This window comes from Schistocerca americana, chromosome 2, assembly GCF_021461395.2.
Source record: "Schistocerca americana isolate TAMUIC-IGC-003095 chromosome 2, iqSchAmer2.1, whole genome shotgun sequence".
In the NCBI taxonomy this organism is placed as follows: Eukaryota; Metazoa; Arthropoda; class Insecta; order Orthoptera; family Acrididae; genus Schistocerca; species Schistocerca americana.
In genome coordinates, this window is record NC_060120.1 from 638,687,815 (window position 1) to 638,713,530 (window position 25,716).

Genomic DNA, 25,716 nt, shown 5'->3' on the forward strand with positions numbered 1-25,716 from the left:
GTAAGATTAGTTAACGGTAGGTTTGAACAACATGTAAGTGTTACAGAGATGCTTTGGGAACTCAAATGGGAATCCCTGGATGGCAGGTGACATTCTTTTTGAGAAACATTATTGAGAAAATTTAGAGAACCAGCATTTGAAGCTGACTGCTAAATGATCCTACTGCCGTCAACATACATCACTGGATGGCAGGTGATGTTCTTTTTGAGAAACACTATTGAGAAAATTTAGATAATCAGCATTTGAAGCTGACTGCTAAATGATCCTACTGCTGTCAACATACATTGCATACAAGGACTATGAAGATAAGATACAAGAAATTAGGGAAAATATGGAGGCATACAGATGCTCACTTTTCCCTCATTGTATTTGTGAGTGGAAAGAAAATGACAAGTAGTGACAAGGGTACTGTCCGCCATGCACTGTATGGTGGCTTGTGAAGTATCTATGTAGATGTAGATGTACCTCTTGGTGCAGTAGATCAGAGGCCTTGAAAAGTGACTTGTTAGAGCAAAGTAAGCTCTATTGGCTGCTATTAGTCTCTTTTTGACTTAATGTAAAATAGAAAATGTCTTTTGAGTAGGTGACTCTTGAATCAAGGTACCAGAACTGCTCAATCTCTCAAAGGTATGGTTTCCCATTGTTATCGAAGCCGGCATGTTCTCCTTATGCCACTTTCTGGCAGCCACATATTTTGTTTTCTGCTGGTTTATGTCTAATCTCATATTTCTGATAGCCTAGTCAAGTGCAATGAATGTCTCACCCACTGCCTTTTCCATTCTTGTCACTATATTTATGTCATTTGCATAAGAGAGTATCTGCACCAATTGATGGTAGATTGTCCCCCCCCACTCAAAAAGCATGCATCTCTCACCAGCTTCTCCAAGGCAGCATTAAAAATAAGGCAGGCCAGTGTGTCTCCCTGCCACACCACATTTTCGATATTCATTGTGTCAGGAATCATTCTTCCTATTCTTATGCTACTTCATCTCTCACTCGTTGTCATTGTCACTAGCCTTACCATTTTTCTACGGATTTCCAGTTCTTCCAGGGCATACTATAGCTACTCTACCTATACTGCCATATGCACCTTTACAGTATATAAATAGATGATGCATGCCAGTCCTAAATTTGATCATCTTCCCTATGACTACCTGTAGAGTACAGATCTGATCTGCAGAGTTGACGTTTCTGTTAGAAATCCACACTGATATGTCCCCATCTTTCTCTGAATTATTGGAAGGAGGTGGTTGAATATCATCTGGAGAATACTTTATAGCCAGAGTTAAGTTATGTGATCCCCCTATGGCTATCACATTCGAACTGATCTCCATTCTTGTAAATGGAGCATATTATTCATTCTTTCCATTTCTGGAACGTTTCCTTCACTGCCCATACTAAAGTAGTCATCTTTAGGAAGATCTGTTCCAGTTCACTGCCTCCTTGCTTAAGTAGCTCTGCCAGGATAAAGTCTGTTTCCACTGCCTTGTTGTTTTTCAGTTTCTTCAGGGTAGCTCTTATTTCTTCTAGGTTTGGTGGAACTGTGCAATCAGAATCATTTTCTCCATTGTGCACCTCTGCTGGGTTCTTGATATTGTTCTGGGGTTGAGGAGTTTGTAACATCTCTCTTTTCCCTCACTTCAAATTTTTCCTGCCTCATCTTTAGTCAGACTTGTTCTACTAGTGAATGGCTTCATGCTGCATTAACTTCTCTATCAAATTATCTTGGCTCATTCTTATTCCTCAAAAGCTCCATTTCTTCAATTTTTACTTTGATCCATTCTGTCTTTCTTCTCTGGTAGGTCCTCTGTTCAGTCCTCTGCTTTCCTTTGTAATATTTTCTTTGTAATGTTCCACCATCCTTCTTGTACACTATGGCTGTAGTGTCCACTTATACACCATCATATTCAGAATTGAAACATAGAGGTCTCATATGCCTTACTTCACATCCTAGCATTTCATTTGCTGATGTCTCCACTACATCTTTCATTATTTCCCACTGGTATTCAATGTTATTGCATGATACAGTATTTTGAAGTATCCATATTATCCTCTCTTAATACTGTTTTATAGCTTCAGCTGATTTTAAAACTGATATATGATATTTAGACATACTAGGCAGTGTTCCTTGCACTATATTGGAGAACAATGACACGGATGCTAAATAAATAAATAAATAAAATAAATAAATAAACAAGCCAATATTGTTTATTATCTCGATAATACATGTCATTCTGATTCTTCAGTATGTAAAGAGAGGGTCAGTTGATTTGGGGGGGGGGGGGGGGGGAGGGAGGAAGAGAATACAATGAGGTCATCAGTCCCACTATCCAATGTGGCAGAAACTGAAGAAGGAACAACACCAACAGCACAGTTCAGTCATTGGGAAATGAGAACAGGTAGAAGGAAATTTGGGGTCACAGGAAGAGTAAAGATTAGAATGGGACTTTATATAATTTTTTTTTTTTTTTTTTTTTTTTTGGGGGGGGGGGGGGGGTTGAGGGGAATGCAAGGAATAGCAAGAGCAGTGGGTGCCCCAAAGGCAGTATGCGTCATGGGGTACTGGCACCACCACCGACCCATTTCAATCCCAATCATATCATGATTGCGACAAAATGGGGACAGCACCATGGGAAGAAGACACAAGAAAAGGGGAAATAAAATGGCAGGAAAGACCAGACAAAACATAGGGGAAAGGGGGGGGGAGGGACCTGGCTAGCATTGGAGGCAAGGCTGTCGGTCTACCAAACCACTGCCAACACTAACTGGGAGACTCCAGTTCCACAAGGAAATTCAGGTACGTAAATCTGGAAGGACAAACCATTTTCATTAAGAAAACTGAAGATGGATATAACAACATAAGGGTTGTCCATTAACGTCCAGGACAAGGAGAGTGGGAAGGTATATTTAGTGTGAAAAGCCAAATGCTGGGAGCAGTGTAGAAAAATATGGCTCACAGTGCAGGGGGGGCCACAACTACAAATGGGGGACTGCTCACTACACAATTTTTAAAAAAAAAAAAAAAAAAAAAAAAAAAAAAAAAAAAAAAAAAAAAAAAAAAAAAACATAGGTCATCATGGTATGGCTGATAGAAAGATGGCAGAGAATGGTAGACTCATGGCAGAAGTGAAGGGAACAATGGCACATGGTGAGAGTCCCCTTAATTGTACAGAATTTATTAGACAAAGGAGTGACCCTCCAAGAGTCAGTCCATGACTGAGCCACAAGGAATTCAATGTAAAACTGCAGATCAGCCCCTGGAAGGGTCATGGAGAAGGGGGAGTAGATGGCTGTCCCCTCCATTCCCCCTCCCCTCCCTGACTTTCCCACCCAACCAAGACAATCTGCAGGATCATTACCTGGGATCCCATGTGGAGGAGAACCCAAAGGAAATCAACCAAACTAGCAGCACAGTCAAGATCAGTGAGAAGGTCATGGATAGCAGAGACCAAGGGGTGGTGGGAGAAACACCAAGCAATAGCCTGAAGGCCATTCATAAAATATGCACATAATAAAACCTGGGTGAGAGAGTACCATTTAATAAAGCAAAGGGCCCGGATATGACGATCAGTTCCTTGGTAAACGCCCCGCACGTGGCAGGCAAAAAATGGTGTTCATGTCAACAGAAGATGTAAAGGCATATCCCACATTATTGGTGGATTTAGAGCCACCAGTGTAAAAAACGACAGCATCCCAAAACTCTCAAAAGAGTGGGCTGAACAAACAATGACACATCATTGAAGTGATGGAAGCTTTCAGACCTGGAAGAGATCCATCTGAATCTGAGGCCAAGGAACTAACCAAGGGAGGACATTCGGAAGAGAATGTGGGGAACAGTACAAAGAGGGAAGATGGAGAGAGAAGTAAGGCAGAACCCTACTAGTAAACCCAGTCAATGGCAGGCAGCAGGTGGGTGACATCCCAATGCTGTGAAAAGAATAGATAGGAGGATAGGAAACCAGAAGCTGGGACTGCTGAACTAAAAGTGGGAGGGGATCCCAGTGTCAACCAGAAGACTATTGACAGGACTAGTGCAAAAGCCGTTGGTTGGGATATCATGATGGTGGACTGTGTCCACATGAAGCAGCATGGAAGGGGCAGTTGAGTCATAAACTTGACAACCATACTCCAAATGGAACACAAATAAGGCCCAATTAGAGAGGAGAAGAGCTGAATGATCCATGCCCCAAGAAGTGTGGGTAAGGAAGTGAAGGACATCAAGTTTGTGGAAACAGCCAATCTTCAGGAGGTGGATACGGGGCAGCTGAATAAGCTTGCTGTCAAAAGAATACCCAGGAAATGGGTAATGCCATTCTCCTGGTCCATGGAGAACTGAGAATGGCACTGGGTGTCAAGGCAGAGCTCTGGATCAGGATGGGCCATAGTATGGTGGCAGAAATGCACCACCCATGATTGAAGGGGGGGGGGGGATGGGAAACAGTGTGAGAGACTCCACATGGGATTGTGCCAGATGGCACACTGGAGGTGTTGCCCCAAGGGCCACTGGATGGGAACCATCCCAAATACAGAAATCACCCACATACAGAGCAGGGGTGACCAGTGGTCCTACAGAGGCCACGAGTTACAGTGATGAGGAAAAGAAGGATATTTAACACACAACCCTGTGTAATGCCATTCTCCTGGTCCATGGAGAACTGAGAATGGCACTAACCAGAAGTCAAAACAACTGGTGGGACAGGAACCAGTGAATAAAAATCGGGAGGGGCCCTGAAGACCCTACTTATGGAGTGTAAGTAAGATGTGATGGTACTAAGACTTGTCACAGACCTTATGAACACTGATAAAAAAACTGTAGCAAGATGGTGGTGCTGAGAAAAAAACCTGCTGAAGCAGTTGATCGATTGGAGACCATCCCTATCCCAAGATTCAAGTACCCAATAGATCCAACGAGCCACTATTCATTCAAATAACTTACAGGGGATGTTACTCAGACTTATTGGCTGGTAACTATCATGGTACCATGGATCCTCACTGAGCTTAAGGATGGGAAGCACAATACTGTCCCTCTCTTGATAGAGATAATGCTGTCCCTCTCTTGAGAGGAGAAAATACCTTGGAGCCAAATACAGTTACAAACCTCAATGAGATATTGTCATTGTGGAGGATTGAGGTGTTGAAGTAATTGGTTTCAGATGGAATCAAGGCCAGGGGCTGAATCATGGGGAGAGGAGGGGGCCATAAGAAGTTCCCCATCCAGTAAAACATTCATTGTATGATTCCACAACACATGGGATAAAACATAAGTGGGAAGCTCCAGCCCACTGTTTCTGGAAGAGGAACATTGCTAGATAGGAGACTGATGCAGATAGCATCACAAATTTGATTGCAATGTGTTTTGTGAGAAGCAATGGATCTGCACAAAGGCCACCCTGGAGGAAAAGGCCTCGGATGGATGACATTGAAATAAGTGTACAAGGAATAGAAAAGCAACTGAAATCAGTCAACAGAGGAAAGTCCACTGGACCTGATGGGATACCAATTTGATTCTATACAGAGTACGTGAAAGAACTTGCCCCCCTTCTAACAGCCGTGTACTGCAATTCTCTAGAGGAATGGAAGGTTCCAAATGATTGGAAAAGAGCACAGGTAGTTCCAGTTTTCAAGAAGGGTCATTGAGCAGATGCACAAAACTATAGGCCTATGTCTCTGACATCAATCTGTTGTAGAATTTTAGAACATCTTTTTTTGCTCATGTGTCATGTCATTTCTGGAAACCCAGAATCTACTCTGTAGGAATAAACATGGATTCTGGAAACAGCGATTGTGTGAGACCCAACTCGCTTTATTTGTTCATGAGACCCAGAAAATATTAGATACAGGCTCCCAGGTAGGTGCCATTTTCCCTGACTTCTGGAAGGCGTTTGATACAGTTCCGCACTGTCGCCTGATAAACAAAGTAAGAGCCTACAGAATATGAGACCAGCTGTGTGGCTGGATTGAAGAGTTTTTAGCATACAGAACACGGCATGTTGTTCTCAATGGAGAGACGTCTACAGATGTTAAAGTAACCTCTGGCGTGCCATAGGGGAGTGTATGGGACTATTGCTTTTCACAATATATATAAATGACCTAGTAGATAGTGTCGGAAGTTCCACGCGGCTTTTCACGAATGATGCTGCAGTATATAGAGAAGCTGCAGCATTAGAAAATTGCAGTGAAATGCAGGAAGATCTGCAGCGGATAGGCACTTGGTACAGGGAGTGGCAACTGACCCTTAACATAGACAAATGTAATGTATTGCGAATAAATAGAAAGAAGGATCCTTTATTGTATGATTATATGATAGCGGAACAAACACTGGTAGCAGTTACTTCTGTAAAATATCTGGAAGTACGCATACGGAACAATTTGAATTGGAATGATCATATAAAATTAATTGTTGGGAAGGTGGGTGCCAAGTTGAGATTCACTGGGAGAGTCCTTAGAAAATATAGTCCATCAACAAAGGAGGTGGCTTACAAAACGCTCGTTTGACCTATACTTGAGTATTGCTCATCAGTGTGGGAACCGTACCAGGTCAGGTTGACAGAGGAGATAGAGAAGATCCAAATAAGAGTGGCGTGTTTTGTCACAGGGTTATTTGGTAACCGTGATAGCGTTACGGAGATGTTTAACAAACTCAAGTGGCAGATTCTGCAAGAGAGGCGCTCTGCATCGCAGTGTACCTTGCTGTCCAGGTTTTGAGATGGTGCGTTTCTGGATGAGGTATCAAACATATTGCTTCCCCCTACTTATATCTCCCAAGGAGATCACGAATGTAAAATTAGAGAGATCTGAGTGCGCACGGAGGCTCTCCGGCAGTCGTTCTTCCAGCGAACCATTTGCGACTGGAACAGGAAAGGGAGGTAATGACAGTGGCACGTAAAGTGCCCTCCACCACACACCATTGGGTGGCTTGCGGAGTATAAATGTAGATGTAGATGTAGATGACTGCTCGCAACCTCAGAAAATGCGGAGTGTAGTCCATACCCATGATGAAGGGATGGTAGATCCTAGGGAGGAGACAAAGTGTTCCCAACACAATCACTTGCTGTTTCATTAAGTAACAGGCTTTGACATGAATGCATTTAAAGACACTAAGACCAGCAGAGGACAACTGCAGCATAAGGCACTGCAATGATCAGTGGTGATTACAGATGGCGATAGCATGACAGTGATGAAAGGGATCTTTTGGCGAGGGACAGTAATGCCGGTGGTGTAAATGATTGTACTGGACACGTCACAGATGACATCATCAATACCACCTGAGAAAGAGGTGTAAGCATGACCTATGAGGTATATAGAGGGCAGTCAGCATGATGCAAAGCCCAGTGGGGTAACCAGACCATTGAGAGGTGGAAAAGACACGAGATAATCGATGGGAAGTGGTCACTATCGCAGAGGTCATTGCGCTGCAGCAAACATAGGGAAGGAAGAAGTGAAAGGGAGGGGAGGTGAAGTAAGAACAAGATCAACGGCAGAGAAAGTGCCAGAGGTGGCACTAAAATGAGCGGGACAACCATCATTAAGAAGGCACAGGTAGTGGTCTGCAAGAAACTGGTGAATGATGAATCCTCAACTAGATGAAAAAGCACTGAGTGAGGGGCATTAAAATCGCCAAAAAGGAGGGAGGGAGGGAGGGAGGGAGGGAGGGAGGGAGGGAGGGAGGGAGGGAGGGAGGAACTTCTGAAGAAGAGCAGTTAGGACAGCAGACATAAGTGGCTTGACAGGAAGAAGATAGAGACTGCAAACCATGATTGCAGAGTCCTAGTGGACCCAGATGGCAATCTCTTTCAATGTGGGGCAAAAGAGGATCCATTTACTATCAATGCCCATACAGATCACTGTGCAGATGTCACTGGTAGTCCTCAAAAGGACTGACCTGGTTCCAACAGAAAGCATGGAACCCACAAAGGGTCGGTGAGTGAGCTTTAGAAAAATGAGATTCTTGGAGAATGACACAAACTGTGAAGTAAAAGGAAATAAGGAATTGCAACTTGGGAAGGTAACAGTAGTGTCCATTACAATGCCATTGAATAAGCATTGAATGGGGATTCAAATGTGAGGCAAATGGACTGAAACCAGTCTGCCGTAAGGCCACCATCTGTCACCAACAAGGATGGTGTGACATCCACAAACAGGAGGTCAGACTCAGGTTGTGAGGAGGGACTTGGCACCTCCAGGGGCAATGGAGGGGCCTTACCACAGCGTTTATGATTTTTCTTCTTCTTCTTCTTCTTTTTCTACTTCTTCTTCTCTTCTGTAGGTCAAGGAGTGCAGGGCCTAAACAGAGAGCAGGCTTCAGTGAGATCTGGAACTGATAGAGAGTGGGAAACCTTGGGGTGCACAGACTGTGGATCCTGCAGCTGACTTGTGGCAGCAAGCCTCTGGTCTGAGAGATGCTGGCAGGAGGGGTCTCGGGAGAAGGCCCCATCACCATCAAGCATCAAAGAAAGGGGACACTTTTCTGAACAGGTAGGGGGAGTGGCACCTGGAGGGGAGGATTTGTGGGAACTGCAGGGAAGGAGAAGAGGAGGAGAGGAGGGTAGGACTGAGATAGGGAGGAGGGAGGAGGGGAAAGAATGTAACAGAGGCAAAAGAAGATGTCACAGACACATGGTGAAGAGGTCATATTCTGATGAGACTGAGTTTATGATAAACAATCAATGTCTTATACTCCTCCATCTTCTTTTCTTTCTTGTAAAATGGGCACTCCGGAAAACTTGGAGAGTGATGGTTGTGACAATTAATGCATAGGGCAGCAGAACATAGGGGATCCCCTCCTGCTCCACATTCATTGCATAGAGGGTCCGCTATAGAGCGGAAGACATGTGCCCAAAACCCAAACATGAAAAACACCTCATGGATGGCAGGACATATGGCTTCATGTCACACTGATAAACCGTAACTTTGACCTTCTCCAGTAGGATATGCCCCTCAAATGCCAGAACAAAGATTCCAATATCAATGCAATTGTCCTTATGGCCTCTCTGAACATGCTAAACAAAATGAACACTGAGCCATCCCAGTTTGGCCCAGAGGTTTTCATCAGTTTGAAGGATGAGGTCCCAATGAAAAGTGACTCACTGAACCATACCAAAGCTCAAGGCAAAGGAGCAATGGATACTGGATGTCACCAAGATAATGCAGGCACAAACAACCACAGTCTGGGTGGCACTGAAATGGACCACATCTTATTCAGAGAGCCCACTTCACCAAACATATCTTCGAGAGATTCCATGAAAAATAGTGGTTTCATGGCAGTGAAAGTGTTCCAATCAGTCCTGGTACAGACGAGGTAGCAAGGAAAGGGTTTCATCTTAATCAGGCAAGCCTGGCCCTCTTCCCAGGGCACAGCCAGGGAAGGGGAGGCCACAGAGTCATAAGAAGCAGCATTAAAAGATCCATTTCAAACTAAAGAGACAGCCATAGAAGAATGGCCAGTTTTTTGGAGCTTAATGCATTTCATTTGCAAAGTGTCAGCCCTGATAACACTCATTGAGATCAGGGCTCTCACTGTGGGTGCCACCCAGCCACAGCAAGGGCCATCTGGCATGGTGGCCATTGCCAGGAGTTGCAATGCTCCAAAATGACAAGCAACCACTCCTGGGTATACACAGGGAGGTAGCAGCTCTGGTATGAGAAATGTTATCCCTGTTTTGTCAGGGCCCACCATGTAGATTGGCTATACAGTGTTAAAGAGCAACAGCATCAAGAAAAAGATGGAAGGGTCAGTAAGGCCACAAACTGAAGATGGTAAGAGAGGCATTCTTTCCCAGTTGATTCACACTATGGAGACAAAATTTAGAACGGGAGTTCAAACCTCATTTTGGGAATGAAAATGCCAAAAAGGAAAGATGATGCAAAAAAAAAGAAACAAAATTGTAAGAGATAGCAGAAACCAGGAGGATAGTCAGGCCAATCTAAATAAGGACACCAAGGGAGGGAAAGGCAAGAGCAGAGAGGAAGGACTGAGTACAGGGAGGGATGGCCGTGTGGAAGGGAGAAAGGGTCACAGAAGCTTGGGGTCTCATGTGTGCCACACATGAACTCATGAAAGAGCTGTAAGCAGCCTGTGTGGGTAAAAAAGATAACAGTAAAGACAAAACTATAGCAGAATGATGTGTGGCACATAGACATGAGCAACAGAAAATGGAATTCACTAGCTTTTAACCTCTCTGGCTCTTCTTCTAGTAGAAAGTACACACATTCACATACAGATGAACACAAACACCCAAACACAAGCTACAACGGCGATGGTGACACATATTATTGATTAATCATTATCAAGAGCAACTGCCTGACTTGATGGATGTGGAAAGACGATAGGGAAGAATGCATGAGGCAAGGAGTGGTCAGGGGGGCAGAGCGAGGCAAAAGTGGGAAACATAGATGACTCAGAGGCTACACAACAAGATGAAAGGAGTTTTGAGGGGTAGAGAATATAACAGATATATAGAGACGGGCATGGGAGAGAGAGAGAGGTTAATAGAGAGGAAAGTGGAGATATGGAGATGGAGTCAGTGAGCAGAGTGGAGGGACTGATAGAAGGGAGGGAGGGAGGGAGGGAGGGAGGGAGGGAGGGAGTATAAAACACATTAGTGGAAGTTTACCCTAGAATGGTCGGGCAAAATATAGTTTCAAGAATGGTCAGGCTGGGTCTGTGGGACCCAATAAATAAAACACTTATAATGTATGACAATAAACTGTAAATAGAAGTAAATCTGATTGAAAGACGACTGTAAATGAGGATAAGTTGTAGGATTAACAAGAAAAAGTGTTGAATTTTCATTATATAAATGGAAATTGTGAATATAATGAATAGTTTGGAGATATAGTCCTCTAAAATCATCATTTTCCAAAACAGTTGCTGCAAACCATTTCAGCATGCACCATGCATAACCACACCTTGAAAACTTTGCAAAAGTATTTAGTTTTGCTGTCCTTGCATTTTTAGGATCTTCCCCCTTTTCCCTCATTGTGGATCTTTCATTATTCTTTATTCTTTGGTGTCAATGAGATTAGAGGGAAGCCCACAAATTTTGAGCAGGAGGCTAGGCTGTGTTGTACACGTTGTCAAATATGGTGTTATGAGAGACTTTCATAGGGTTCTGAGGCACTCTCTTCTAATTGAAACATTTTTGTTTGGTTTGAATACTACATAGCTATTGAGAGCTGCAATGTTCAACAACTGAATAAAGAGACCTTCTTGACCCCTCTACCAACAGTATATTCACCACATGAAGCATTAGTGACACATATGCCACCTTTTGTTTTGTTGTAGTATGTTATTGTACTTGGTTTTCTTTCTTTTCGCCTTTGTTACTGTCAGTTTCGTCATCATGATGCACTGAAGAAATAAGAAGTACTGATTTTTTTGGTTTTGGTACATATAAGAGTAATGTGATGTCTTCTTGAAATCCATACATACTTGAGTACTGTTTTTTAGATTTTTTGGGTAAAAACTCAACTGGAATTCCAGGCTCTTTTTTAATGTGCCAAAAACAGTAACATTGTTTTCTTGTAGTACTTTTCTGATGATTGGGTAAGAAATAAACCAATTACCTATTGTCAGATATCTTCTGGGTCTACATGATGCAAGACATTGCCTGCTTTATTACTGACTTTGTATGGTCCTTGTGGTTATGTACCTGCGTAGACTTCCAAATATCTCACATATTATGTTTTAAAACAAGCCAGGATGTAAAACTTGATCCCACACTTGCCAGGTTTATTTGGGATATACATCCTGAACTTGTACCTGCCTCTGTACAGAACAAGTATTTTGTCCAAAGTAATGTTTTCTAATGGGGCAAAATATCCATTGTAGTTGGAGGCAATCGTATGAAGAACAGATCTTATGGCAGCAAGATTATCCTGTGCTATTCTCTCTTCCCTTTATGGGTTTTCTCAAACCTGATACAATGAGTCAAAAATCTGAACCTTTACAATGACGTATTAGTTGGAAAGATTTCTATTCTAGTCCCATTTGTAGTCCAGAAGTCTTCAGTATTTATTTTACCACCATGCAATGTTCCAGCTAAGTAGGCCAAAATATGTCTTTGGTTCATCAAAACTTGTAGACCTTTCAGGTCACTTGTTTGTTTGTTTTGAACTGAATCAACATAGATATTGGTTGATTCAAGAACTAAATCAATTAATGTATTGCTAAAAAATAGCTACCAAGACTCTAATGGTAAATGTATATCCATCCCAGCTAGAATGCTTCCAGACAAATGTATGGTAACTATATTGTGACATCGTGTTCAAACACTTTGTTGGAAACACGTTTTTCTCTATTTAGTTGCTCCATTTCTTCCTGTATAAAACTGCATAAGTGACAACAACAGTATGTGCATAGGTGCTGGCAAAAGGGTGAACATCTTCCTCTTCACCACCATTTATTTCACTTTTACTGTCATGATCACCGTTCATTTCAAAGTCTGGGTCCACATCAGAATCCTCTAATTTACTCTCATCAGTATAAAATCCTGTAAATTTTATTGATGAAAGATATCCCCTTGTCATTTGAAACTGAAAACAACTGTCAATGATCATTCAGTTTTAGGAAATCCCAAATAGTTACCAAAGTAATTCAGTGATAGACATACACCAAAATATAAATGGGATCACACTGGCAGAAATTAGTAATGTAAATGGTCAGGCTGGAAGACTGCCAAATAATCACTAAATAAAGCAAAACCTCATACACAATGTGAAAGCTTTCTATTAGATATTAGAGGAAGCTAGCAGAGTGTTTGAGCCAAGTCAGCAACTATAAGAATATAAATTCAGTGAAACAAAAACTAGTTGGTCTCACAGACCCAGACTGACTGTTCTAGGGTTAAGCCAGGGGAAAAATGAGAAAACATGATATGCTGGAGAGACAGTTCCCACCAGTATATTTCAAAGAAAGTAATGCAGAATGTTGTAAGGGATAATTGAGATGGCTCACATAGTGTGGCAGCTGTTGAAGTCAATTGTGTTGTGGTGCACAGCAAGTTCATTAACTGGATGATCCAGTTTGCAGTTTGCCACTGTGGCTATGGCCATTCATGCAAGTAGACGGTTTGTTGTCATGCCCACTTACAATCATACAATGCTGCACAGTAATTGCACCACAGCTGATACATAGCATGGCTGGTTTCACACATGGTCCTGTATTTTATGGGATAGGGTGTGCCTGTGACTGAGCTGTGGCATGAGTTGGTTTGTGGCTGTGTGGACATGTCTTGCACCTGGACTGTCCATAAGGGTGTCCATGGGGTGTAGGACTAAGAGCAGGATTAGAGCAGTGATGGACAGGAATGTTCTGTAAGTTGTGTGGACAGTGGAATATTACTTTGAGTGATGTGGGTGGGATTTTGAGTAGGATATCCCTCATCTCAGGGCATGATGAGACGTAGTTGAAGCCTGGGTGAAGCATGTGGTTGATCTGTTCAAGTCCAGGATGATACTGGATGAGTAGAGGAGTTATTGTTGGTGGCTGTTGGTGTCAAAGGAGGAGATGGCATTGGAGATCTGTTTGTGGGTGAGCTAATAGGATACAGTTTGTCAATAAAGGCACTGGTAAGGTTATTGGAATATTTCAACAACTACTGTTTTCCACTGCAGAGCCTGTGTCCATGGATGTCAAGGCTATGAGGAATAAACTTCTTAGTATGGAAAGGGCAGCAGCTGTCAAAAAGGAGGTACTGTTGTTGTACAGTGCTCTTGATATGAACAGATGTAATTATTGAGTCACTTGACAGGTGGAGATTGACATCTAGCAAGGGGGCTTGTTGAGTTCAGAAGGACCAGGTGACTGGGTTTGGGAGTAGATGTTAAGGTCATGGAATAAAGGGCAAAGATTGTTCCTGGAATTAGTCCAGATCACGAAAATGTCAGAAATGAATCTGAACAAATGAGAAGTTCTAGACATTGACTGGATAGGAAGGATTCCTTCACATGGCCTGTAAGTAAGTAAGCACAGGATAGAGCCTAAAAAGTACCACAGATTTGTTTATAGGTCTGATCATCAAAAGTGAAATAATTGTGGGTCAGTTTGTGTTTGGCCAGGAGAATTAGGAAAGAGGTGGTGGGTTTAGTATCAGGAGAATCCTGGGAAAGGTAAAGTTCCATGGCCACATGGGCATGGGAGATGTTGATTTACAAGGACATTGGATCCACAATGGAGAACAAGGAGGCCAGATATAAATGGACAGGAACAGTGGAATAGCATTGAAGCAAGTAAGCACTGTAGGATGAGAGCTATGGATGATAAGTTTGCAGGTGCTGGTCAACAAAGGCAGTATCTCGTTCTGTTGGAACATTGTAACAAGCCAAAAGGGGACAACTACTAGGGAGGTCTGTGGAGGGCAGTTTGCAGTGAGGAGAGATATAGATTTAGGATGTGAAATTTTGAGATGTACCTAAAGCCTTGAGGGATTGGTGTAGGTCATATTGGACTTATAGGATGGAATCATGGTTGTAAGGTTTGAGTGTAGAGGTGTCAGAAAGTTGGCGAAGACCCTCAAGCTCATAGCCACTATGATTCATAACTAGATGTTGATCTCTGCCTGTCAAGTGACTCAATAATTACATCTGTTCATATCAAGAGCCCTGTACAACAACAGTACCTCCTTTTTGACAGCTGCTGCCCATTCCATACTAGGAAGTTTATTCCTCATAGCCTTGACATCTATGGATGCTGGCTCTGCAGTGGAAGGATGATAAGGTATTGATTGGTTTTCAGTTTATAGGTAGCTGTGTGCCTCACAAAAGTTATATTGGACCCACTATAGAGGGATGTAGGAAAGAAAGAATGAAGCCGGGTTAGAAGTGAGGAATTCTTGAAAGATTACCTGTGGTGACTGGTTGGAAAGGGAGGAGGATAGCAGTTGTTGCGAGGTTTGAATTACCATATTTTAATCTTTTAAACAACGTTCTATGTGAGGTTTTCGTTGGCTGTTGTCAGTGGGGGCTGGGGGAGGGGAAGGGGGGGGGGGGGGGGAGAGCGGGTTGCTTGCCAAAGAAATTTTTCCTCTGCAAACAACAAGTAAATGACAGAAGGTCCTTAGCAAGTGCAGCATGGTTGAATGTAGATTTTGGGCTAGAAAAGAAACCTTTAAAAATTCCTGAGAGTTTGGCAGACAGGTTGGAACAGTGTTACAGGACGAGTGTTCAGGGCAGTGTTCTTCATGGAGGATGGAGGACGTTTCTGGAAATATGGAAGATGGAGTAAGTCAGCAAGGCATGCTTGTGGAGCTACGAGGATTTGACAGGAGAGGTAGCTTCTTTATTGGTCAGAGGTAATCCCATGTGGGCATAAAACAAGAGTAACTAGGCCAGCAACCTCAGATGGTACTGGGAATGCTGTTGTGACTGCTGAAGGGCAACAATTTATAGTGCGGTGACAGCATTCATGAAATTACAGTCACAGAGTAAAATAAATTGGGAAAGTAGTAGAGACTGTCAAGTATAACCTGAGCTAGGATTGTGTAATTATGAAAGACCAGACTAGTGAGGGTGAGAGGCTGATGAAAATAGATAGGGTGAAGGTTATTGTGCCAGGATGGGTAACAGCCAATTTTAACGGTAAGCCTATTAGATGGACTGCTACATGCCACACAAGATTTTATAAAAAAGATTTGTTGAATAGAGTTTCACAAAGCCAAAGGAGAGTTTTTGGAAATAATGGAATTATAATAACCACCTTGGTTGGATGGCTGGGAGACAAAAAGAGTGACTGAAAAAATAGCTAAAAAGTTGAAAATAAGAAGATGAAAACTTAAGTTTGAAGTGATGAAATGGAAATAAATGATAGACAGGAGCTATTTAGAAACTATGTAGGAAGTTACAGGGAGGTTTATAATATGCTTTTACAGGAGCAAGAAGCAGTAAGTTCACTCATAACTAACATGGTCAGTTACAAATTGATTGTGCTGGAGGGGAGCTGCACGAATTTTTAGTGACACTGCATTACACTGTGACCATGATGATTGTGCAACACTTTCATACAGTTCTTGAATCACAGCACACCACACAAAACAGTTACTTACCCATTCTACTTAAATTGGTAGACATAAGTTCTCGTTAACATATTGCTTTATTTTCAGACTCAGTCACACAGCATATGAAGTCTCTTGCAATGCTGTCATAAGACAGGTAAATCAAGAGACTGCTTAAAATATACATCCAAGCTCAATGTTTTCTTCTTCAGCATTGTTCATTATGGTTCCAGTAATCTTCTGTCTAGCATATTCCTTGGAGCTGTGGTTGGTAATGAGGTCTGTCTGCACTTGCTCTGATGTCAGAACATCAGCCGCTATACCCCAACACCACCCGTAGCCCAACAAATACCTCAGACAGAATGTGCACAAAACCAAACACAGACAAACATATACAATACACTCGTGAAACGTTAGTTATAATAATAATAATAGCTTTATTCAACATCGAATGGTACACTGCACATGTACAAAGAAACCATAATGATTAAAGTTATTTGTACAATACACAAGACACATTCTTCTGAATACGTCATTAATTTACAACAAAATTACAATAAGATGTTTACTGATTTCTATTCACATAATTTCACAATGCATTTGTTGTTCTTCGTATGAGTATGGTACTCTTCTAATGTGTAGAAAGGGTGTTTTACTAAAAATTTCTTAAGCTGATGTTTCAGTTTAATTGTAGGAAGAGCCATGACTGCACTAGGCAGTGCATTAGCTAATTTTATACCTGCATACTGAGGCCCCTTTTTGTAAACTGCTGTTCTGTGGCTGCCAATGTAAAATCTTTCTTTATTTCTAGTATTGTACTGGTGGAAATCTGAATAAGTGTTTGGGTGCAGTCTTTTCACAAGCAATATGGCTTTTAGAATGTACGTATTTATAACAGTTAACACCTCAGTTTTTGGAAACAAGTTGCGACAAGATTCCCTATATTTTTGTCCACAGATTATTCTCACATCCCTTTTTTGAAGAATGAGTAGCTTATCTAGATTAGCTTTGGTTGTTGCCCCCTGAATTTCAATACCGTAGTTCAAGTGAGAGGAGAAAAGAGCATGGTATGCAGTCTTTAGGACTACAGTGTCTCTACAGAACTTGCTAATAGTACTGATTGCCAATATATTTTTTTACAACTTAGTTGCTAGGGAGTCAATATGTGTGTCCCATTTCAGGTTGCTTTGGATTGTTATGCCAAGGAATTTTACACTAGACTCTTTCTGTACCAATTCATTGCCAATGTATAATTTAATTTCATTATTCAAACTACTTTTGTTAAACTCCATCAAACATGTTTTACTGGTGCTTACATTTAAGTGGCTTTCATTAAAAAACTGAACAATTTCTTTTGTCATATTATTACACTCGGCCTCTAGTAATTACGTGATTCCTTTTTACACACAATGGATGTGTCATCAGCATACAGAACGATTTTGGAATTTATAGTACAATATTTAATATCATTTACACAGATCAAGAACAGAAGGGGGCCCAACACCAAGCCCTGGGGCATGCTATATTTTATGCAAGTGATCTCTGATTTGTAGGCACCACTTTCCATTTTAAGTAGGACAGACTGTTTTCTATTGCTCATATAACACTTTATTAGGTCATAATCAGCGCCTCTAATGCCCATGTTCCATAGCTTGTCTAATAGGATGTCAACATTCACACAATCAAAGGCTTTTCCAGGTCTAGGTATACACCTGCCACATGTTCCTTGCTTTCGATACCCCCTAACACCTCTTCAATTAGTTGAGCAGCTGCAGTGCTAGTTGATTTACCTTTTAGGAATCCATTTTGATTTTCAAACAGCAGGTTGTGTTTGTTAAGAAAGTTTATAATCCTGTTGTATATAACTTTCTCAACTATTTTGGAAAATACAGGAAGGATTGAGACTGGTCTGTAGTTTTCTATTTTGTTGTTGTCACCTTTCTTAAAAATGGGTGTTACCTGTGCTATTTTTAGTCTGTCTGGAAAGGTGCCTGATTCTATTATATTGTTGACTACTACAGACAGAGGTACAGAGACATTTTGGCCACAGGCTTTTAAAACATTAATATTTAGGCCATCATGCCCAGCTGAATTAGAGGGTTTTAGAGAGCTAATGATGCCCATTATTTCTGCACAGTTTGTGGGGGCTAGATATATACTATGGTCACATGTATTAGCTTTAAAACTGTAGTGCATATTTTTATGTTTGTCATTTATGGCTTCCCCTACAGAAGAAAAATATTCATTAAAATATTTACAATTTCCAGTTGGTCTTTTATGAACATGCCATTGTGGTTAATAGTTAAGTCCATACAGGATTTGTCATTGCAGGTTCTAAAACTGTTTATGGCTGCCCAGATGCCAGCAGTTACATTGTGTGAAGCTTATTTGCAACATAGTTGCTCCTGGTCTGTATGAGTAAGTGTTTATAGTGTGCTTGATATATTTTGAAGGACAGAATAACATCATAGAACATGAATCAGTACCTGAAATAATGCTATAACTCTGCACATTTACTCATTCCTATACATCATAAAGCGAGCAGAAATTTTAGCATGGTACATTCACACAGATTTCAGGATATTAAGTCTCAAAATTTCTGCGCTCTTTCAATGTGACTATAAGTGATGAGTGATCATACAATGTAATAACAATAAAAAACTCTCACAAATAAACATTACCTTTCCCTTTCCTTTTCCCTTTCTCTTCTGTCATTCTCCATACCATCCCTTCCATTGTTTGGTGCCTTCTCTCACCACTCTTCACCTATGCCCCTCCCCCTGATGAAGGCTCTCTCTCTCTCTCTCTCTCTTTCTCTGTCTGTCTATCTCTCTCTCTCTCTCTCTTCCCATCTCCTTCTCCCAATTCCCCCCTCTCTGTCCCTCTACTTCTCCCTCCCCCCCTCTCTCACCCCTTTATCTTTTTCTCCCCCCCGCCCCTGCCTGTTTCCACCCATCCCCCATTCTCTTTTCCATCCCTGACACACTCTCCATGTCCACCTTTCTCTCTATTGACCCTTTCCCTTCCCACTCTCCTCTCTCAATATCTCTTATATTCTCTATCCTCTCAGAACTCTGTTCATCTTGTGCAACCTCTGTGTCTTCTATCTTTCCCACTCCTACTTCACACAACCCCCTCTTAGCTCTACGCATCTTTTCTCTACCCCCTCCATGCATCCATTAGTTCGCAAGTGCTCTGAGTAATCAATAATCAGTGTTGTTGTGACCATGGTAGCATGCATTTGGATATCTGCATGGTTTTGTGGGTGAATGTGTGTACTTTCTACTAGAAGAAGAGTAAGAGAACTTGAAAGCTAGTGAAAACTGTTTCCTGTTGCATGTGTCTATGCACCAAGTCAGTCTGGAATCGATGAGCGGTTGCCTTTCCATTTTTTTTCAAGTATTGCTCTATCCAGGAATCTTCATTATTGCTATGATTGTTCAGTATGGACACAAGAAATCAAACACACACACACACACACACACACACACACACACACACAACACACACACACCTACATATACACTTGTTATTAATTGAATTCTATTTTAATAAAAAGCATTATTCTTACAGATAAATCCTCAGTGCGTTTTCTGTTCAAACAAAAAAGACTGGGCTCATTTAAAAATTGTATATACACTATGAGATAAAAAGTATCCAGACACCTGGCTAAAAATGACTTACAAGTTTGTGGCACCCTCCATCAGTAATGCTGGAATTCAGTATGGTGTTGGCCCACCTTTAGCCTTGATGACAGCTTCCACTCTCACAGGCATAGGTTCAGTCAGGTGCTGGAAGTTTTCTTGGGGAATGGCAGCCCATTCTTCATGAAGTGCTGCACTGAGGAGAGGTATTAATGTTGGTTGGGGAGGCCTGGCATGAAGCTGGTGTTCCAAAACATCCCAAAGGTGTTCTATAGGATTCAGGTCAGGACACTGTGCAGGCTAGTCCATTACAGGGATGTTATTGTTGTGTAACCACTCCACCACGGGCCTTGCATTATGAACAGGTGCTTGATTGTGATGAAAGATGCAATTGCCATCCCAGAATTGCTCTTCAACAGTGGGAAGCAAGAAGGTGGTTAAAACATCAATGTATTCCTGTGCTGTGATAGTGCCAAATAAAACAAGGGGTGCAAGCCCCCTCCATGAAAAATAATACCACACCATAACACCACCATCTCCAAATTTTATTGTTGGCACTACACACACTGGCAGATGACATTCACCAGCCATTTGCCATACCCACACCCTGCAGCAGATCGCCACATTGTGTACCATGATTGATGTGCGTACCACACAACATTTTTCCACTGTTCAACCATCCGATGTTTATGTTCCTTACACCAAGCTAGGCATCGTTTGGCATTTACTGGTGTGATGTGTGGCTTATAAGCAGCCTCTCGGCCATGAAACCCAAGTTTTCTCACCTCTCTCCTAACTGTCATAGTACTTGCAGTGGATCCTTTTGCAGTGTGGAATCCCTGTGTGATGGTCTGGATAGATGTCTGTGTATTACACATTATGACCCTCTTCAACTGTCTCTGTCAGTCAACAGATGAGGTTGGACTGTATGCTTTTTGTGCTGTATGTGTCCCTTCACATTTCCACTTCACTATCACATCGAAAGCAGAGGACCTAGGGATGTTGAAGAGTGCAGAAATCTTACATACAGATGTATGACACAAGTGACACCCAATCACCTGACCATGTTCTCCATGGAGCGCCCCATTCTGCTCTCTCATGATATCTACTGACTATTGAGGTTGCTGATATGGAGTACCTGGCAATAGGTGGCAGCACAATGCACCTAATATGAAAAACATATGTTTTTGGGGTGTCTGGATACTTTTGATCACATAGTGTATACAGGGTGTTACAAAAAGTTATGGCCAAACTTTCAGGAAACATTCCTCATACACAAAGAAAGAAAATATGTTATGTGGACATGTGTCCGGAAACGCTTACCTTCCATGTTAGAGCTCATTTTATTACTTCTCTTCAAATCACATTAATCATGGAATGGAAACACACAGCAACAGAACGTACAAATGTCCTCCATTAGCGGGGATACATGCATCCACCCTCCGTCGCATGGAATCCCTGATGCGCTGCTGCAGCCCTGGAGAATGGCGTATTGTATCACAGCTGTCCACAATACGAGTACGAAGAGTCACTACATTTGGTACTGAGGTTGCGTAGACAAGAGCTTTCAAATGCCCCCATAAATGAAAGTCAAGAGGGTTGAAGTCAGGAGAGTATGGAGGCCATGGAATTGGTCCGCCTCTACCAATCCATCAGTCACCAAATCTGTTGTTGAGAAGCGTACAAACACTTCGACTGAAATGTGCAGGAGCTCCATCATGCATGAACCACATGTTGTGTCGTATTTGTAAAGGCACATGTTCTAGCAGCACAGGTAGAGTATCCCGTATGAAATCATGATAACGTGCTCCATTGAGTGTGGGTGGACGAAACTAAAATGAGCTCTAACATGGAAATTAAGCGTTTCCGGGCACATGTCCACATAACATCTTTTGTTTATTTGTGTGTGAGGAATGTTTCCTGAAAGTTTGGCCATACCTTTTTGTAACATCCTGTATAATCCTGAAACAGCAGTCACTGAAATAAAATTATGACACATAATTTTGTGACCTATAAAGATATGTTGTAAATGCACAGAAAAACAAATCCAAAAAGTTTCAGATGTATGTGAAAAGACACTTCTCCTGGTAAAGTTAGCTGTGTTGTGAGTTTATTGCTAAAAAACTCCAGCAATAAGAACAGTTTGCATTAATATTTGTGATGTGAAATGCACACCTGCAGGAAAGAGATTTACCTGTAATTGTTCATAGTATGGCTGAGATCTTCATATGTTGATGGTGGCATTCCAGATTCTCTTGTCCATCTAATGGTAGGTTTAGGGGAGCCCTCAGCTGCACAAGAAACTAATAAATTCTGACCCATCAGAGATTCTGAATCTTTGGGTTCTACTTTCCATGATGGGGGTACTGAAAGATAACAGTCCTTGCTTTATAACTTATTTTAATTATATATTCAATGCAACAGAAAAAGTTCATTCACTAGAAATTCAATATTATTTAATGATATTGTAAAATATTTGCTGTGTCTAGAAACAAATTTTATATTGTGAACCCATGTGTGCAGCAAGTGAGTCACTAGTTAAATAGGCACTGCAGGATACGGGGAAAACATTTTGGGCAATATATATGATGATGAACAAGGGTGGCTGAGATCTAGCAAAGGACTGTACAGAAATACAGATCAAATAAAATCACCATTTAAAAAGAGAAGATTACTGATTTATGAGGACATATACAGAAGGAACAACAATTGTCTGACCAAGAAAATCTGGAAATTTATAACCATAAACAGCACAAAACTTGGCTGGTTTTGGGAATGCACAAGTTTGTATCGCAGTAAAAACAGTGGTGCAGCAGGTTAAATTCAGATACTCAACCACCAGGAACTGAGAGTGGAATAAGCACCCATAAGACTAAGAGGCCTTCTGATGGAGGATAAAAAGAAAGCATTGATTGAAGGCATCAATAGATATTGGGAGAACATCAAAGTTAGCTGGAGAACTGGAGCTAAACATGAAAAATTATCTAGACTGTTAGTACAAAGTACATAAATCCAAAGAGCTTTGAGAGAGAGACAGAGAGAAAGAGAGAGAGAGGAGAGAGAGAGAGTGTGAGTTTAGCTTTGATCATGCAAGAGCATCGAAAAGAAAAAGCCTGCTGTGAACAACACAAAAGTTAATGAAAGTAACTAGAGCATGATGAGGGTGAACAGAGCCAAGCTAAGGAGTATGTTTTCATGTCTAAAGTTAGGTCATTTAACACTGGAATCCAAAGCAAACAAACCAGACTTCCTGTTTATGTTGTTGCAGAATATTCTATACTACATTGCATCCTTATTCACATAAGGATGCAATGTAATATATATATCTTTCATTTCTCCTCAAGATTTTTGTGGTGGTTCCATATATCTATTCTTCAAATTCTTCCACATAAGATAATAAATTATGAGTTTTTAGTTGGGGCAACAAATGTCTGAAGAATAAATAAACTGAAATATTTATCAACTGTAAACGAGAACATAATACATTTGCTAATTCAGCTATATCAGAGGAAAATGAATTAGTGAAAAATCAAGTATAATAACCAGTTTGGGCAATGAGGAAGTTGTGTAATATTTTTCCAGACAAGGTAGGAAAAATACGACAATATTACACCATGGAAGGAGGAAAAGACTGTATGCAGCAAATTGTTATGACTACTATAAAGCATAGCAGATAGTTTTTTTATAAGTTCTCAAATTAAAGCCTCCTGTTTTTGTTTCATTTCTCTACAATGAAGCAAAAAAAGTGAGAAGCAGTCAAAAGCAATAAGAAGGAGGGCAAATAATGCATAATGCTAAAGAAGAGGCACATGGAAAGCAAGAGTAGTGGTTGAATCAACCAATTTTATTATGATTCATATTTTATATTTCTTTCACTCAGCTTTTAAGTCAAAATAATTTTCTCTATGACATTTCTAGAGAGCTGAATTCCTTTTGTTTTACCTTAGTTTCATATGAATTACTATTCCGTAAAAAAATTGAGATCATTTAAACCTGATACATGCTCCGACCTATAACATATGGTTACAATGCAAAACACTTTATTTACTTAGTTATTGTTCATGAAGACAGAATTTTCACTGTTGTTTTCACCCTAAGAAATATTGCTGCAATATGGCTGAAACTATTTGACAAATTTTTATTGTGATGTAGTAACATGTACAGAACAATCTTCGTAAAATAATTGGAATATTTGAAATTACAAAGGACACACAGGATTATGAAAACAAATAAATGAGGACCATATTTTTGATACTACTACAAGAATAAAATTTGTGGTATGCATGTATTATGGATCATCCTTTACCTAATTTTTTTTAAAAAAAGGAACTTATATTGACATGATACTTAGAGTTATTCTCAATCATAAACAGAAAGGTATACCATTTACTACCAGCAGTGTTGTGTGGTTGGTTGTTGCAACAGCATTTGAGGCTTGGCATGTATAATTTCCTGAATGAAGCACAGATAGGCTGTTGAATGTTAATGCTCTTGAGTAATCATCGAGACTCTTCTCAGTCACAGCTAGTGCTGGAGGTATCTCTGATCCATCTTTTAGCCAGCGAAATGTAATTGGAAAATCCCCTTTGGTAACTACACAGTTCAGATGTATGCGCATACCCTCTTGAAGATCAGATTTCGTGGGTATAGGGTCAATGGCTGGAGCCTCTAGAAGAGAAACAATTGAAGGTAATCTGCTTTTTCTTCAATTTTGCAGTTGTTACTTTACTTTCATATTACATAACTTCCTACAGTCAACAACTATGCTAAATGTGTACAATGAAGAGATATAATAATGTGAATAATAAAAGTTTTAAACTAAACAAATATTTTACCAGTCCAAAGTAGTTAGAACAATATTATACATTTTATTATACTTACTGTTCATCCATTCATGTCTTGAAGGCATTTCTCCTAGCATGAGAGACAATCTTCACATACGTGCAGTTAATTGAGAAATATATATATGTATGCATCAGCATTATGAAGTGAATCAAATCACCACCTACAAACTCCTACGATGTGTAGAGGATGCCAGGTAGAAAATGGTTTGAATAGAAATACATCTAGAGATGCCGTTCCTTGCTCCAGAACAAACATGTAAAACAACATGTTTCCCTCCAGAGGATGAAATAGTGATAACAATTTGTAGTGGTCTGGTAATGATTTCATTTGTAACCATCTAACTAATGATATTGTGAAAAGGAAATTTGCTACTCACCATACAGCGGAGATACTGAGTCACAGATAGGCACAACAAAAAGACTGTCACAAATATAGCTTTCAGACAGTAAGGCCTTCATTAGAATTAGATGGCAAATACACACATACACACTCACACCGATGCAATTCACACACACATGATTGCAGTGTCAGGCAACTGAGGCCACACTGTGAGAAGCAGCACCAGTGCGTGGTGGGAGTAGCCGTGCCTTTGATGGGATAGGTAATGACTTTGACTGGACTGGAGTAGATGGTAGTGGGAGCACGTATAGGACAGTTAATTTTAACAACTCTACTAATTGCATAATATGATGCAAATTTCAGTGGAAGGAGAGGTGTAACATTAAAAGTGGATACTGTATGTTTTATATGAGCACCAGCACTGGTACACTCAGTTACACCAGTCTGTTCCTGATATATTGACTTTTACATTCAAACAGTTATCTGTCTGGCAGTGTAAATGTACTAGATGTTTGTAAGGAGAACTTAAAACATTCTGTATAAGCTCATAAGTTTTACTTGATACATGTACTCTTATTAACTTTCATTATTGATTCATGAGGTCTGTTGTGTTGTTGTGGTCTTCAGTCCTGAGAATGGTTTGATGCAGCTCTCCATGCTACTCTATCCTGTGCAAGGTTTTTCATCTCCCAGTACCTAATGCAACCTACATCCTTCTGAATCTGCTTAGTGTATTCATCTCTTGGTCTCCCTCTATGATTTTTACCCTCCACGCTGCCCTCCAATACTAAATTGGTGATCCCTTGATGCCACAGAACATGTCCTACCAACCGATCCCTTCTTCTGGTCAAGTTGTGCCACAAACTTCTCTTCTCCCCAATCCTATTCAATACTTCCTC

At 40.9% G+C, this 25,716-nt stretch overlaps 1 protein-coding gene across 1 annotated transcript in view; it reads right to left on the reverse strand.

Moving 5' to 3' along the window:
• The window catches only part of LOC124595367 (Down syndrome cell adhesion molecule-like protein Dscam2), a 266,443-nt gene extending 244,510 nt beyond the window's left edge, over positions 1–21,933 (reverse strand). Inside the window, exon 1 of the mRNA XM_047134085.1 lies at positions 21,828–21,933. Within this exon, the coding sequence (XP_046990041.1) occupies positions 21,828–21,877 (50 nt within the window). The 5' untranslated portion in view covers positions 21,878–21,933. The remainder of the gene's footprint in view (positions 1–21,827) is intronic.
• Positions 21,934–25,716: the final 3,783 nt, after the last annotated feature.